The sequence below is a fragment of the Sarcophilus harrisii genome, chromosome 4 (genome assembly GCF_902635505.1).
Source record: "Sarcophilus harrisii chromosome 4, mSarHar1.11, whole genome shotgun sequence".
Taxonomy (NCBI): Eukaryota; Metazoa; Chordata; class Mammalia; order Dasyuromorphia; family Dasyuridae; genus Sarcophilus; species Sarcophilus harrisii.
The window spans coordinates 66,363,987-66,382,200 of NC_045429.1; the positions used below are offsets into that span (position 1 = coordinate 66,363,987).

Here is an 18,214-nt window from a genome sequence, read left to right on the forward strand (position 1 = left end):
CTGTTTGTCCATTTTTGAAGAGGACCAGTGACATCCTAGAGTGACATTTTGACTCACATATGAATTAGATTTAAGTAAGACATAGAGGCATAAATTCACCAGCCTCACTCCTTCTTCCAGAGTCACTGAAGTTCAGTGGTAGGATAAAAGTCGAGAAGACTAGTGATGGTCTAATATGGCGTGGATGATGTTGGCGTCTTCAACAATGAAAAGTTCTAAGCACTCCACCATGTTTGTTTCAGCCACCTTCATGGCCAGTAGAACAAAATGTTCTCATTCACACAAGATAGTATTAAGGGTATGTAGTAGACCCTCAATAATTGTTTGTTCCCCTTCCTCTCTCCCCATTTTCAGATGAAATCACTGTATTTCATTTTGCTTAATTGTTTTACTTTGTTACAAGAGAATTTTCAGAAAGTGGAAATGATTTGGAAATGTTTTGAATGTTAAAAAAAATAAGCATAAATAAAACTTTTTAAAAAGAAAAAGTTCACATGAATGATAAAAAGAAATAAAAAATAAGATTTAGCAACTGATTATATATGTGGAATAAATAAGAGTGAAGAATCAAGGATTAGGCCCAGGTGAATGGAAGTAAAATGAAACCATCAAAAGTAATTGGAAAGTTCTTAGTCGGGGGAAGGAGTGGAAGAAAATATAAGAAATTCTGTTTTAGAAATGCTGAGCTTGAAATGTCAATGGGACATCCAGTTTGAACTGTTTCATTAGCAGCTTGATGATGTCAGATTGGTCCTCAGGAAAGAGACTGAGTCTGAGAATCATCTGTATAGAAAAGAAAATAGGAGTTTATGAGATCACCAGCTGAGAAAGTATGGGAAGTAGAAAAAAGAGTCCAGTACAGGTCCTTGGAATACATCCACAGGTATCAGGTAGCAGATGAAGTTGTGGGTGTAGATTCAGCAAAAGAGACTGAGAAGGAGCAAAGAGACAGGAAGAAAACCAAGTGGAAGAGCAATCAGGATGATCCAGAGAGGAAAGGATTCAGGAGGAAGTGGTAAGGCAGGTACTGTATTAAGTGCTGGATATATAACAACAATGCAAAAATAACAACAATGGCTGCCCTCAACACACAAAAAATAGCTGAAAATTATGAGTGTTATTGGGCTAAACAAATTCAGAGAACTCAGAAGGGAAATTAAATTTGTAGGATCTGGGATCTCCACAAAGTGGAGCCTAACCCCTCAGAGGACTATTCCAGGGTAAGAAGGCCATAGGGATATTTGGATGTTTGATCAAAAAAGATTCCTGGGGTGCTTAGGGAAGTTCCAGGATGGGACAACGGTTGAGGTATTCAGTAGGAAAAGTAGGAAAAATGAATGGGCATGAGAAGCTTTAAGAGAGAAGAGAAGGGTTGGGGAAATGTCTGTATTAGTGGGATAAGGAATCAATTAAAAAGGAATAGAAGTCAGTATAGAAAATTTTAAAATATGATTATTTTGTTGTCTCCTAAATAATTAATAATTCAGATTGGCTAGAATAAATTTGCACTGACTTTAACCAGCACAGTGTCATGATTTCTTCCATTTCTCCAGAAAACTTAGATGAATAAGAAACAAGTGAATAGATGATGGAGTAATTCAGAGTTAGGATCTAGCAAAGCATTTTCAGTGATGAGACAAAGGAATGAGGGATTTAAAAATTAAAAATAGTTTAGAATTTACCTGATTCACTAAGGAATCAAGATCAGGGAATACAGTATAGTCAAAACAGTGATAATGTCTTGGGGAAAGACTGAGAAATAGAGAAATTCAGAAGTCATACCAAGGACAGTCACAGAACTATTGTATGATAATCAACTGTGAATGACTTGGTTCTTCTCAGCAATTCAATGATCCAAGACAATTCCAAAGGACTCATGATGAAAATACATTCAGAAAAAAAAACTGAGAGAATAAGAATGAAGAAAGAAGCATATCATTTTTCACTTTATTTTTCTTGTAGATTTTTTTCCCCTTTGGATCTGTCTTCTTTCACAATATGACTAATATAGAAGAATGTTATGCATGACTGCCTTGTGTCACCTATATCGAATTACTTACCACATCAGGGAACAGAGAAATGAGATAGACAGACAGAGAGAGAGAGAGAGAGAGAGAGAGAGAGAGAGAGAGAGAATTTGGAATTCAAAATTTTATTAAATGAATGTTTAAAAAAATTTTATGTAATTGAATAAAAATTATTAATTTTAAAAAACAAATTATAAAGATGAGGTGGGAGCATTCAGAGAAAGCTAAAAAGACTGAAAGTGTGAGCTGATGCAGAGTAAAACAAAAAGAACCAGGAGAACAATTTTTACCATAAAAACCAAAAATTCTAAAAAACTTAAGAATCCTCAACACAGTGATCAATTATAATTCTTAAGGATGATGAAGCATGCTATCCACCTCCTGAGAGGGAACAATATATCCATATGAAGAATGAGACACACACTTTGGACATGGCCAAAATGGGAGTTTGTTTTACTTGATTATGCTTATTTCTTATGAAGGTTTTCTTCTCTCTATTACAGCATGGGAGGAAAGGGGAGGGAAAATAAGAGATGTTTATTCAATTAAATACAAATCAAATAAATGTAGTTAATCAAATTATTAATTAATAGAATCCAATTAAAGCTTAAAATACAATTATTTTTGTTGTCTCCTAAATAATGAAAAATGAAGGTAAAGAAGTCAAAGAAGAAGGAACTGTTTTCCTGCTGTCTTCAAGAAAAAAATCACTGAGAGACAATAAACTTCTTTGATGAAAGGGATCCTAGACATATTGGGCTTGTCATTCCCAAGGATCCAGACATCTTATATCAATTCTCATAGGGTGATAAAAGGGAGGAGAGATTCTAGCACAGGACCAGATACTGTGTCTTTCCCTTCCCTTTAAATGTTTCTTCTTCATGCTAGCTGAGAGAAAGAAAGACTAGGAAAGATAAACCTTTTGAGGAAGAAACAAGCTGGAGGGTCTTTGATGCTAAACAAGCCTTTAAGCTGGAGTTGAGAATAAATTTGCCAGATGGGCCCTTTGATACCAAGTTAAGCTGCAATATGAAAGGAGCCAAAATTCTCTCTCAAGTGCCACATGTAGAGAACAATTTCATTTTATTCCAACAAATATTTCTTAGGTTCCTATTATGGGGCAAGACATAAGTATGCAAAGACAAAACCAAATAGCCCTTGCTCTCAAGAAGCTTACCATAGATACAACATGTGCCCAATAAATGCAAATACAAGGAAATGTGCAGAAAGAGAGACAGGAAGAGAAACAGAGAGAGACAGTGAGAGAGAGAGACAACTAAGGGAATCAAAAGAAGTTTCACAGTAGGAGTGATACAGGAGCTGAGCATTGAAGGAAAAATTCAGCAAGACAGTATTGAGGCAGAAACACATTTCAGTTACAAGAGTCAGATTGTATGAATGCATAAAAGGAGGAAGCACAATGTCAAATTCGAGAGATAGCTGGTGTGCCATTTTGTTTGGAACACAGAATGCATCAAGAGGAATGAGGTTGGGAAGTAGGCTGGAGCCAGATTGTGTCAGTGTAAAGTGCTTTCATTTCTTTCTAGATTTGAAAGGGGACAGAGAATTGACATAGTCAGATATGTACCTTGGGAAGATTGTTTTGGCAGCTGTGTTGGGAAGGAAATTATTCAGCACATCTGAAGATTCTAAGCTCCTTAAAACAAAAGCTCATCTTTTGACACTGATTTTATTCTGTTGAGGCTATATTGTTATGAATCATGGAACAACAAACACAACCTCCAAAAGAAATCCAAATTGTGGGTTACCTGAAGGGCAATGGAGAGATTTATAGTGGGCATAAATAAGCTGTGGCGTATTTCCAACAATGATTCATATACAAAAAGCGGTATAAAAGATATAAAGTGTCACACCTGGGGCAACCCTCTCTCACATGTAGGGCTGCCAAAAATGCTGCTCCAGGATCAGGGTACCAAGAGGTCTGGTTCTATTCATAATCATAGCTCACAGATGCCACTGATGGGTTTACTTTTATTAGTTAATCAGAGAATACAATGAGTTCAAAACAAAGACATTTAATGAAATGGCCTAATTTAAAATTTAAAAAAATTATTCTCCACATACCTAAAGTACACTTCCATAAATACATATCATCAGGAAGAAGAATGAGCATGAAAAAGAATGACACTGGTGGTACATATGTCTGTTAAGGAGGTGTGTGTGTGTGTGTGTGTGTGTGCATGCGTGTATATAGATAGATAGATAGATAGATATAGATATAGATATATCACATCTCTTAAGCTACAAAACCAATTTTTTCAGGAGATGCCCTCATTTTGCTGTTTTGAACCTATGAAATTTCTGTTATTCCCTGCCTTTTTTAACCACCATTTACTGGAATCTCAATTCAAGGAGTACCTCTTCCTCCAAGAGTCCTCAGAGAATTGAGCTCTGCCATCTCTCTTTAAGCTAAAAATCCAGAGGCTAAGCTTTAGTTTTTTTTAGAAAAGGAGGACTTAATATATCCAATCACTAGAGTGGGAAAAGTTCATTTGATTCATAAGGGAAGGCGGACATAGCAGCTCAACCTTAGCCTCTAAGAGCTGAACTTTGTAATTCCAGTCATTCAAGCTACATAGTGCCTACATGAATTTGTCTACTTTTTGAACTCATTTCCTGCTGATAGCAAGATCAATATCTCTATAGCATTCTAACTTAAGGTTAGAACATCCCCTTTAACTCAGTTAATTCCTGATTGCCAAATTGAATTCCTTCTCAAATCCTTTGGAAAGGAAGGTGAATTCCAATAAGTACAAAAGGTTGTGTGGGTTTAGGAAATTTCAGCTTTTATAAAATCCAGATCTAAATACCTTGGCTGTTGACATACAAATGAAGCTAAACAAGGATCAAGCCAACAAATCAAAGTTATTTTCTTCCATCCTCCTCACCAAGATTTCTGCCTTTATTATATGTATAACTAGGAAAAAACATCCCAAGCATTGAACTGCCTTTAACATGAAAGACAAATGTTGGGGGGAAGGAAATAGTAGGTTAATCATGTAGTAATAGAGAAGGATGGAAAGTTCATGTGCTAAACTAAGGGAAGTTGCATATAGAACAGTCCCACTTTTTGCTTAAATAATCTTGGTCTCCAAGGGCCAAGGGTTTATGGAACGATATGGAAGAGTCACATAGACCAAGATGGAATTGATGAGTTACACTCTGAGCCATTTGGAGGTAGGAGCTACATTGCTGAGAACCATTAAAGTATTGAAATAGAGGATTAGCAAGGACAGAAACTGGAAGCAGAGAGCCCAATTAGGAGGCTATGACAGTAGTCCAAGGAAAAAATGATGAGAGGCTGACCTAGAGTAAAGGAAGTGTGAGTAGCAAAGATACTTGAGAAGGATGTTGGAGAGGTAGAATCAGCCACACTGGGAAATTGGTTAGATGTGTACAAAAAGAAAAACATAAGCATTCAGAGATTATAAAACCCTGGCAGGATGGGGTTGCCCTTACCAGTAGCAGAAAATTTTAGTAAAAGAGCAGATTTAAGCAAGGAAGAAAATGGGTTCCATTTTGGACACAGTTAACAAGTTTGAGATTTTAAAAGAACATCTGGTTAAGGTATCCAACAGACAGATGCAGAACAAGAGTTCTGAGTTCTGAGAAAGATTAGTTTTGGGGATAGAGGCTGCAGCATATATCTGGCAGTCAGTTGCATAAAGATAAGAACTCATGAGAGAGGAGATCATCATGGAAGAGATTGTAGAGAGAAAAAAAAGAGGTCCCAAGATAGAGTCTTAGAGGAATACCTACATTTAGAGGAGAAGAGATGGATAATGAACCAATAAAGGAAGCTGAAAGCCAAAGTCAAATATGTGGAAACAAAACCAAGAGAGAGAAGTATAAAAGAAATTAAGGGAAGAAAGAATACCCAGGAGAAAAGAGAGAAGACAATAGCAATGAAAGCTGCAAAAATGTCAAGGTGGATGCAATCAAGAGATCACTAGTGACTTTGGGGAAGACCATTACCCAGCAGTGTATAACCAGAATCCAGACTGAAAGGAGTTAGAGACAGTGATACTTAAATAATAAAGACATTCAACCGAATCTTAAATAAAATTTTTTTTGTTGTTTTAAAAGTATGCCAGAGTGGTGATGTATGTTTTGAGTGTTTAATGTTATTCACATAAGTCATTTAAATAAATATTTATTTTTGAAACACAACAAATCAAAAATTCATTGTACAACATACGTCCAGTAAAGACCAGTACTTTCTTCATTTGTGAAATGAAAGGTTTGGCCAAAGCCATTTCTAAGATTCTATCCAACTTTCTAATTCTATTGTCTTCCATCTTGTCTTTCCTCAACCTCTATGACCTATGGCACAATACCATCAATAGGTGGCAATGAACCTAAATTGCAAGGACAGGTTTTATTTTTGTTTTGTATTTTTGTTATGTTTTGCTTTTAAAGAGTGAATAGACCCATCCTCTTTGAGAGTGAGTCTGCAACATGAAGATCAGGAATTGGCAATTTTGTGACAATGGTTCTTGAGGTCACTTAGCAGAGTCCATTAAAAATCACTTCCATTTCCTAGATAAGGTCATTGAACAATTGAAGGACCAGCCTTCTAGGAATGAAACTACTTGCATACACTTTTTCCTTTGCAAAGATGAATCAGAGACAAGCATTTACTATAAAATTATGTGAATTTAATCTCTTCTCATCAGAATCAATAATACATCAAAATTCAAAGGCTTGTACGTAATACTTTGTACCTATTTATTTGTGATTTATACCCCAACCTATTTCTATAAAGCTATGTTTAGATACACAAACATGTTTTTGGTAAGGTATCATCACAAGTGAATAGAGGAGATATAAGTCACTAAATCACTGGTAAGTGATCTCTATGAGAGGCAAGATGCTTTTAATTGTGAGAGGGAAATTGAAGGTTTTTCACAAATTCCCATCTCCTCCCAATGGCTCTCCAGATTCAAAATTTCCTAAGGAAGAATAGAGAGAAGAACTGAGGTATCTAAGGGAAGGCAGCAGGTATGGGTACTTCCTCTCTTCATGTGAAAATGGATTTAGAAAAATTTCCCACTATTTATTTACCAGTACTGATTTTCTACCCAGTGGTATCACTTGGCAACTATAGTCATGGTGACATACTGGATCTATAATGACCTGAGGACTAGACTGGAAAGAAATGGGCCCAGTAAAGGGAAAATGGAAGCATTTCAAGACTATATACTGTGTTTTCAAAACAGTTCAAGTCAATTCATTTAAAATTTATAAAACACTGTTTCTGTGCTAAGCATAAGGGATTAAAGCACTTAGCACAGAGCTAGGCACATAGTAGGCACTTAATAAATGTTTATTGATTAATTGATTGATAAGACCCTTCTGAAATAGATAATTCTTGCCCTTGAGGGACTTACATTCTATACCAGGGGTTAAAAAAGATTGATGGATCTAACTGCAAATCCAGATTCTGCCACTTACAATACTTCAGGCAGATGATTTTATATCTCTAGATCTGTTTCTTCATCTGTAAAATAAGGGATTGGACTAAATGACTTCTTAGGTCCCTTCTTGCTGTTGATCTATGATTCTATGATCTTGGACCTCTTCCTATAAAGACAAATCCAGATAATAAAATATAATTTGAAAAGGAAGCAGTCATTAGCAACTGGGAAAAAATAGATGGTCCCAGTCTTGTTAAGTTAGCCAAACAGATGAAATAATCAGCTGGAAGACTTTCCAAAGCTTCATAATAGGAGAAATAGCTATTTGTTTCATTTCCCCATAGGTCAATAAGACCTCATGTATATACCCAAAGAGCAAAACATAATTTCAAAAATAAGAAATCAATATCAACCTTGGAAAAATAGCATAAGAAACTGGGACCATAAGAAAATCCCCCAGGCAGTGCTGGTCAGGGAAACAGGAAATGAAATATTATAAAGGCTTTTGCATGAAGCCTCTGCCTTGCATTACTGTGCATAGACCTGATCTAAGTTTAGATTGGGATTTATTTTTTTGGATCTGTGGTGAAAAACTCTGAATGTGAAAATCCCATCCACCAATAGAGAACGTGGTTTCATCCATTGTTTATCTTCTTCGACTATTGATTGGAGCACTGAGAGATAAGATGACTCACCAAGGGCCACTTAGATAATAAATGTCCTTTGGTCAAATTTAAACTCAACTCTTCCTGGCTCCAGGACTGGCTCTCTATTCCATATACCACATGGTATCTTTTTATTTTGGGGGGCTAGTAGGGAGAAGAAATCAAGTCACTTAACTTGCCAGGATTACACAGCTCAGTATCTGAGGCAGATTTGAATTCAGCTTCTCCTGACTCCAGGACTAGTTCTGTATTCCTTATACCTTTTTTATTTTCGGGGGTTAGAGGGGGGAAATAATCAGGGTTAAGTGACTTGTCCAGAGTCACACAGCTCAGTATCTGAGGCCGATTTGAACTCAGCTCCTCCTAATGTTGTATCCAGCGTATTACCTAGCTGCCTCTAACACATGACATCTTAAGAACTTACTCCTAGGAATTAGGTATAGGTAAAAAGTTATTCTCCAACATGCTCATCTTTCTCCCCATAGTGAATTCCCTAACTCAGTCAAGTGGTGTTATAAGTAATTCCAAAAAAGGATTCTGTGGATCCTTATTTTCCTGAGTTTTCAGTGCACTAATTGTCTGTTTTTACACACAAAAAAATACACCCTTTAGAGCAATACCCCGCCATTTGTCTAAAACAGTTCAACAAATAATGAACCAGACCACTCTCCTGGCCTTGCAGGGTCTTTTGTGGAGATAATGATCCAGTAATAAGGACTCCCATCGCTTCCCAAGAAGGCAGAACAAGGCATTAGGAGGTTAAGAAAATAAGCCAGATGTAAAGGCAGCACCCTTGCCTCGTATCCTGGCTATGGGGGAGAAAAACTTGAAGTCCAAGAAGAACGCTCTAACTTATTCTGGTCATGACTGGGTGGGATAGCGCCGCTGAGCTAGGCGATTTGGCCGATTCACGCTCGCAGTCATGGAGAGCTAGAAGAGAAGGAACAGATGGTGGATGAGATTACAGCGAAAGCAAGAATGGTATTGTTGGACTGACTGATTGATTGATTGACTGATTGGTCCAGGCAAGCAGAGAAAGGCTCTCCCAGAGAGTCCTGCGAGCTACATCTGTCCTTGCCCACTTCCCTCTGAGCCTCCTGTTTGGTACTCCAGGCACATTCCACTGTTTAAGTTGGGGGAAGAAATTGAGTTATCACAAACGACAAGGAAAATCTTCATCCTCTCCAATCCCCCGCCTACCCTGTAAGTGACACAGGACATTTTCTGCAACATGAACCATTATGAGCCTGCCCTATGGATGTCTTAGCTCAATGACCACCTTTCCTGGGAAATACTTCTTCATACACATAGCAATGATGCTCTGCCCTTTGAAAATGCCCTTGTCTTTGTATCTCCACTCTGTCCTACCAGTAGAATGTAAGGCTCTTGAAAGCAGGGACTAATAATTTTTTTTCCCATTTTCAGGAGCTTGCACATACTAGGCACTTAATATGCCTGTCAATCAGTTAATCATTAAGCACCTACTATGTGCCAGAAACTTTGCTAAGCACTCAAGATACAAAGAAAAGGCAAAAAGAGTCTCTGCCCTCAAAAAAAAAACTTTTGGGGAGGGATAGTGTTTAATCAGATTGAAAAACTGAAATCTTAATCTCTATCATATATTCAATAACCCTGGGAATACCCCCCTCAAAATTGGCAGCAGTGATAAGATCTCTCCTTGTTCTTATTTTTTTATTGAAGCTTTTTTATTTTCAAAACATATGCAAGGATAATTTTTCACCATTGATCCTTGCAATACTTTGTATTCCAATTTCCTCCCCTTTTCCCCATTCCCACTTCTAGATGCTTGTTCTTCTTTTGACTATAATACCAAAAGGAAGCATCCTTACCTGAGGCACCTGAGATGGATTATAGAGTGGGACAGCATTGCTTAAGATGGGAGGAGGAGGAGGTAGACCACTGGGACTGAAACCATGTACGTGGGGAGTACCCTGGAACAAAAAGAATAAGAGAAACAGATCCCGAGTTTTCTCCAGACCAAAGAAAAGAGTCTCTTTGTATATCAGATTTGGTCAGTGGATTTCACAGTAAGCCCTTCATGGAGAAACCAAGGAATCTCAACCCAATAGGAAGAACATAAGCATGGTTGGGCAACCCTTACAATGAAGACTATATGTGACTATTAAGATATCCATGTGTGATCTTTGAATCAAATATAAAGTGTAAATGCCATTCTAGATAATATTATGATGATATAATCTATCATTATATTAAAAGTTACATATTATATTGTTAATATATTACATTAATAATAATTTATATTTATTGATTTTATTTATTTATGATAATTATATATTATAATATGTAAGTAAATAATATTTATGATATTTATATGCCACTTTAAAATTTGAAAGCATTTTATATATGTGCCTCATTTTATCCTCACAACAACCCTATAGAGTGCTACTATCCCCAATTTACAGATGAGGAAACTGAGGCTGAAAACACTGTGATCTTCCCAAAGTCTTTTAGGGTTATAAAAATAGTTATTTCTATTTATAGCTTCACAACGTCCATCATGTCTATTTAAAGGGTCAAAAGCTAGTTATGTCTGTATAAAGGGTCAAAAGTATGTTATGTGTATTTAAAGGATCAAAAGCTAATTACATCTATTAAAGGGTGAAAAGCTAGTTATATCTATATAAAAATATTATTATCATCCTTTGAAAGCAGTTTCCCAAAATATAACAATGGAGAGACAGTTGAAAAAGTTCTAACCAATCTCTAACAGAGAAAAATATTTTCATATAATGACAGTGAGATCTACAGAAAATAACAATGTTAACACTTGACTGGCCCTTTATCAATGCAATGAAACAAGTTAATTAGGTTCCTAATCTTGGTAAAGTTGGCCATTATTGGAATAAGATATGAACATCATGTGCATTAGAGTCTACAGAGAGGCAAGGGAACGATTTCATTTCCCCAGTGAAAGTTCTATATCTTGGGACCAAAAGGTACTTACTCAGGTACTTTGCCTGAAGGATTTCTCCCAGTGTTCCATGAGTTAATGATTTCCTGGAAGAGGCAGAACCCTTGAAGGCAGACCCACCCTACTATCCCCCAAGACTAAGGAGTCAAGGCAAGTTTCAGGCACTTGCTGGGAGAATTCCCTATGATCACTCACCTCCATTGCAGGTAGATTTGTATTAATTGTAGATCCTCTTCTTTCACCCTCACCTAGAATATAGTTAAGTCCATGAAAATTCACACCTGCCCCAGGCTCAGGGACTCCCCATTCCTAGAAATCCCTCAGAGTTGTGTCAACAAAAATAGAATCACTCGGCCCCTGCCATGGCCAAGGAAGAGCAAGGTCTCAAAAACCATTGTAAAGGACATGGTCACTGACTCTGAGGCAGTATACATCATCATATAGACCTTTTTTTTTTTTTTGGGGGGGGGAAGATAATATTCTGTATTTAAAAATATACAACACATAGACCTTTTTTTGGTATATTCTGTGTTTAAAATTTCAGTTTATAGTAGAGTTATCCTGATAATACATAAGACTTGTCTCAGGGACAAACACAAGGAAACACAAAAATATACAAGGAAAGCTGACCAGAGCTTTAATGCTCTGCTATAAAGAGTTGCCAACTGCTTCTCTTGATCTCCCTCCTTCCAACCCCAACAGCTCTGCAATCACGATATAATGGCCAGTTTAGGACACCAGCTCCTGAGCCTGAGCTATCACAGCTTTTTATTTATTGCCTACTGTTATCTCCATTATGGGAAGGAAAATAGGGCCCTCATTAAAAGGCTATTGACAGCAGCTGCTGCCTAGAAAGGCTCTACACTCACAGCACAGCCCTCTTGATTCCATGAATGTGGATATCAATCAATAAATAAGTATTTATTAAATGCTTACTTTGTACCTGGCACTGTGCTGGAGATTCAAAAATAAGTGAAATAATCCCACCCCTTAGGGAGCTTACATTCGAAGCAAGGGAACAAGGATACATAAAAATAGAGAGAGAAAATATACATAATGAATGGAAAGCTGATTTGGGGAGAAAAGGGGTGTACCAGCAACTGAAAGACTCAGCAAAGGCTTCAGGAAGAAGGTAATATTAAATAAAATAAAACTTACCTGGACCTCTGGAAACAGTGTCAGTACCTGGGTGAGGCAGAAAAAAAGGAGTAGATAATGTGGAAGGGGTTGTGTTAGCCAAGGGAAATTGATCTTTGGTTGATGTCTCCTAAAATGGAAAAAGGTTGATTAAAAATGCTGCTTAAGAAAAAAAAAGGAAAATTTTAAAAAGAAAAGAGAAAAAAAAAAAGAAAAAAGCCATGTAATTCTAGAACAAAATATAGCACCTTAATTACCATAAAACCTGCAAAACCAGCCACATTAGTTTAGCTCCTTGCTCTTCTACTCCATCTTCTGTTCTGTTACTAATTTCATCTTACAAACACACTGCTTTTATTTCACTCCCTTTCTCAAAACTTATAATAGCTACCTACTTGTCTACTAAATCAACATTCCTAGGTCAGGATTTGAAAGATCTTCATATAATGCGAAGATTACTCAATTCAGAGTGATGAGACATCTCAACAGCACAGTAGACATAGTGATAAACATGGAATCAAGAAGAACCGAGTTCAAATCCACTTTTAGACACTTACTGGCTATGTGACCTTAGGCAAGTTATTTAATCTCATTCTGCCTCAGTTTCCTCAATTGTAAAATGGAGATAATAATAGCATCTATCATGTAGGGTTCTTGTGAAAATCAAATGGATATAATACTAGTAAAGTTCTTGGCACATAGTAAGAAATGCTTATTCCCTTCACCCTTCATAAAACTTGAATTCAGATCCCAGTTCCAATATCTATTAGATGTATCTATTAGATTAGATGACAAGTCAATCATTTTTTAATTATATATATATATATATATATAATCGGTTTTTCTTTGAACAAATAACAGGGATAATTGAATTTGCCCCACCCACCTTAAAAAATTATAAGAATAATACTTTGTAATCCTTAAAGCTCTGTAAAAATGTGATTAAAAATACTGATATTATGAAATATAATTATTAGCAACCCAACTTTATTTCCTACCATTCCCCTCTGCTGAAAAACTGAGAAGAGACAAGGTACCAGTTGATGCCTTGGAGGTATCAAGGAAGTTCTCTGAATGGCTGAAAGGTCCAAATGAGTGTGTCCACTCAGTAATTACCTCAGAGTCGGGGCTATCAGAGGAATCCTCTTCCACAAAAGGCACCTTAGCAGGCTTTGATCGAAACCAGCCAAACCATCCAAATCCATAGCTCTGAGGAAAGAGGAAGAGGAAATCACTTTTATCCATTGAGTTCTTTCTGTCCACCAATCCAGTATAATGTGATCACAATCTTGAGCAAGAAGACAAGGAATACCATGGAAAGTCATGATTCCTCCATCCCTATTGTGCCGCTTGAAAGGGAAGAGATAGCTTTGGGAAGAATGAGTTTTTACATCCATTCAAGTGAGCAGGGGAGACTGAGAGTAATTAGATAGGATGGTTTAGATTTCTGCTTATTGCCCTAGAGCAAGGAGAAAGAATTTCAGAGAACCACGAGACCAAGGAAAAGGGAACAGGTTCTTCTAGGAACATTCACATCCTATTCCAGATAAAATGAAGAACAGGAAAAAAAATGCAGCTCTTCCCCAAACTAATACTCTCACTTCCCCTTTTTTCTCCATAGAGAATTCTAGTGAGGTCAAAGGATTTGGGATCAGGTTAAACCATAAAGGGCTGGGCCAACAAACAAGAGGATTGTGGACCTCAAGTCTATCAGAAGGCCTAGAGTCAGGAGCCAATCTCTACCACTTAATCTCTCTGAATTTATTTTATTCTTCTAAAATGGAGATAACATGACTTCACTGGGTGATCATGAAGATAAGAGTTTCATTATTATTATTATTAATTACATATAATTTTAATCAATAATTATGTATTTTAATAATTATTGATTCTATAACAGCATTATAATTCATCATAATAATGGCTGATATGCAATGCTCTAAGGTTTGCAAAAGAACTTTACATATATTTGAATCTTACAACAGCCCTATGAGATAGGATCTGTTATTATTATTATTATTATTATTATTATTATTATTATTATTATTATCTTATGAGGCAGCAAGAGATTGCAAGTGTTTTGTCCAGGATCAGGTCTAAATTCAGGTCTTCCCAAATCCAAGGACAGTGTTCTAGACCATAACATACTTTTATAAATATGAATTTTTATTGTTGAGGCTCAGAGATAAATTAAAATCCCCAAAGTACAGAGTAGACACAGAGGATATATAAGAAGAGGTCAGCCCCCTTCTACCTTTGTATTCTTTTCTGATTCCTTCTTGCTCTTTACATTATCTTGGACAGTTTGCTTTTCATCATCATCTGAGGATTTTTCTTTTTCCCCATCAAAAGAAGTGGTGGAAGTCTCTGAAATGTCTTGTACTCCAGGAGCCACTGGGGCCTGAAACAAGAAAGAGAATATCAGGTAACTTAGAGGGCTGGTGCTAAGGAATGGAAGCAAAGAGTTACCAAAGCAAGGATCCAGAAAGGGACAGTCTAAGACATCCCCACCCAGGCTATAGGAGCTCAGAGACTTTTTCCCACTCCAGCCATGCTGGAAAGCTTAGGAAATTATTTCAGCTCATGACACAGAATTATCATAAACATACAAACTAAGATTAATTGTGTAGCTTTGCAGAGAACAAATCTGGGAGTTCTTGCTTATATTAGAGTAGAAAATGGCCCTAAGTCTTACTGCAATGATCAGATAAAGTCCCCTGCTTAGGTCAGTCTTCCTATTTTTCCTCCTAACAAACTAAAAAACTACAGAAAATATTGTGATGGGATGATGGAATACCAAGTCCAAGCAAATTTGGCTTGGATTGGGTGATCTAGATTTCCTTCCCAGTCCATTGCCTTCACCAAGATTAGCAGGGTTAGGATAAACAGTATTCATGTTCTTTCTTGGTTTTCATAACCTAAAGAATTTACAGATATGGATATAGGAAGAAATAAAAGAGAAAGGACATTTTTAGAAGCAGTTGGAAAAATCTTTGGGTAGAAAGCGCATATGTCCAAACATGCAAAGCATAATCAAAACTTACATTAGATAAACTGTACAAACTGACTTAAGTGTCTTAGACCTTCTCTCATTGAGAGTTTGGAAATTACCTTTTGAATTTCAGGATACTGATACTGGTATGATTTTTGGGATTCTGGGATATCCTCTGTGATAGAAAAACAAAATAATATACTTAAGAAATGATCCACAAAGTTACTGGCATTCAAGGGTATGCGCATTAGGATCGCCTAACCCAAACATTATTTTAAGGGTAACAAAAATTACACTTTTCCTGCTCAAGTCCAACCATAACAGGAGACTTTAACCCAACACCTTCCTGCCCAAAAGACTGATAATGATGACGTGAGTCTGCACTTTCAAGATCAGTAAGACTTTATGTATCTAATAAAAAATGGTTCCCCATCTTATTCTCTCTAACTTGATCCCTGCCTCTATTCTGGAAGGTAGAAAAAGTTAGAGATGCTAATTTTTGTCTAACTCTTCTCTTCTGTACATAGCTCTTTTCTGGCGTAGTCAGCAACCTTGTCCAGGAATCAGGCTGCATATGAAGGAACTTAGAATAAATCTGGGGAAAATTTTCCTAAATATTTTTTTCTTTTATCCTCATATGTTAAGTGGATGATCTCCAAAAAGAGCTCCTGTCTTACATGACAATGAAATCAGTCCAAGAATCCTCATAATTCAAGAGATTTTCCTTCCCCACACTAATTCTTCCCCTTCTGACTGGGAGTTATAAAATCAAAAATATATTTTCTTCCCTCAAGGGCCTGATACCCAAAGAGAACCAGCATCTTTATCAGTTCTGGCTCCCACCTGTACCCATCACCCTCTTTGACTTCCTTTGCCCCCTTGCCTACATCCAGGTCCCTTAAAATGTTTTGGCAGCAAAAGCTCTTCAACAGAGATACCAGACACTTACCATGGGGTAGATATGTCTGCTGTTCTTCCTCTGGCTGTGTTATTACCGAGGATACTATCATTGTTGTCTCTGGTCTGGCATAAAGAGGTACTGATGTTCCTGGATGTGCTGGTCCTTCCCCAGCAGGATTCAGGCCCAGCTGGAAGGGAGGGGGCTGCTGCAGATCTGGCTGACTCAGACCTGTTCCCTCAGGTGGCAGCTGCATGGATGAGGGATAGCTGAGGGCTTCTGAGTAGCCCTGACCCTGATAGGGATCTTGGAGAAGGGTGTTTTCTGGGGACAAAAGAGAAAGAAAAAGAATGAGATGCTCAGAGGTAGGTTTTGATTAAGCCAGTCTAAAATTATTAATTCTAATGTCTTTATTAGAAAGTAGATTTCCTTCCTCACAGCACAATATTTTGGAGTTGTCAATTTGCTTTCAGGTATATTTTCTCATTTGATGATGAATAGGAACTAAAGCTCTACCTTTCTATTTAAGAGCATCCTTCGAGGATCATTTACTTCAGCCTTGGAAAAGTGATCAATGAAAATTTCAAGTCCAATCTCAAAAATTCATAGATGGCTGTCCTTTGTTCCTGAATAGAACATAGCCAACTTTCCTTTAATTGAGATACCCAAGGATATGGGTTCACAAAGAAATCTGAAATCCAAAAATAACCCAACCTCATCACTAATCCTGCTAATAAGCAGGACTGAAAAATGCAAGAAATATCCATCCTTTTGATTTCCCTTGCTTGTCTTCTGATGAAGGGGCTAAGCAACAGGGAAATGACCAAAAGACAGGTAAAATGAGAAAGAGAGAATCTGAGTAATCAAATGTTGCACCCTGGAAAGAGCATGGGTTGCCATCTGACTTTGTGTGTGATCTTGGAAAAGGAACTAAGCTTCTCGAGGGATACTTATAACTACCTGCTTCTCAATGATATTTTAAACCTTAATGAAGTACTTTGTAAAAAGCACTTTAAAAATAACTATGCTATACAAACATTTATTCTTTCTACATATGTGATATTTAATCAACCAATAAAAATGTGGTTATTAAGTTCCATAGCTTCCAGATCAAAAAGAATATTTCAAGTGGTAGGGAACAGAGACTGTATGCAAGAAATTTCAGTCAGAATAATCACACAGAACTATTCATTGGCAATCAGAAGGAGAGAAGGAAAAAGGAAAAGAAGGGAAACCACAGAAAAGGAGGAAAGGAAAGGAGAAGGGAAGGCCACAAAAAAGAAAAGGGAAAAGAAGGTTGTAATATGATAGGCTGAAAAACAAAGGAAAATGACTTGTATTCAAAAATAATTTTATCTTTAAAAATTAACATATTGGAAAATTATTCGAGTCGAAATAATCACATAGAATATTCATTAGCAATAAAGAAGGGAAGGGGGAAGAAACTATTAGAATTGATAGTTTCCAAGTACTCCCTGTGAAAACTAGAGATGAGCAAAATCTTCAAAGTGCACATGCAGAGAACAAAGGAAACTTGAGAAAAGTAAAGAAAGTGTTTGAAAGAGGGAAGTAATGGTCTAGTATTTACTTGGGAGGGGGAGGAGATATGGTGCCTTTCCATTAGGATTAAGGGGAGAACAAAAAGACAAGCTCTGAGCTTGATTATTCAGAAAATAGGAAAACAAAAAGGAAATACCTTAGAAAAGAAGAGAGCAAGAGGAAGTAACAATATTTCTTGCAATTGAGGCACCAAATGTGAAAGCCATTCAAATAAAGGGATAAAAGGTAAAGCAAAGTGGAGAATCTCATCAACCACTTGGGCTAAGCAAAAGAATCTTTTTTAAATGATTACAGTACTAATAATACAAAAAAGTAAGCAAAGTACAGGCTGGAATGGGCCAGATTAGCAGGCAAGGTGAACATGAAAATGGCAGTAAAAGATGGAATAGCCTCAGATAAAACAAACTACAACTTCAGAGAACATATTACTCATTTAAAAGGGCAGGGTATATCGATTTGGATCTAGAAGATAAGAAAGAAGAAGAAAGAAATTGAATTGTTCAAGCAATATAAACTTCAGTTACTCATGTTTATTTCTGTGCTG

General features: G+C 36.8%; 1 protein-coding gene across 1 annotated transcript in view; it reads right to left on the reverse strand.

Moving 5' to 3' along the window:
- Window positions 1–8,324: 8,324 nt before the first annotated feature.
- Window positions 8,325–18,214, reverse strand: part of SEC16B (SEC16 homolog B, endoplasmic reticulum export factor) — a 71,446-nt gene continuing 61,556 nt past the window's right edge. Inside the window, exons 19-26 of the mRNA XM_012547697.3 lie at window positions 16,162–16,434; window positions 15,332–15,387; window positions 14,475–14,621; window positions 13,337–13,429; window positions 12,242–12,350; window positions 11,279–11,331; window positions 9,981–10,082; window positions 8,325–9,060 (exon numbers count right to left, since the gene is read on the reverse strand). Coding sequence (XP_012403151.1) covers window positions 8,992–9,060; window positions 9,981–10,082; window positions 11,279–11,331; window positions 12,242–12,350; window positions 13,337–13,429; window positions 14,475–14,621; window positions 15,332–15,387; window positions 16,162–16,434 — 902 coding nt within the window. The 3' untranslated portion in view covers window positions 8,325–8,991. The remainder of the gene's footprint in view (window positions 9,061–9,980; window positions 10,083–11,278; window positions 11,332–12,241; window positions 12,351–13,336; window positions 13,430–14,474; window positions 14,622–15,331; window positions 15,388–16,161; window positions 16,435–18,214) is intronic.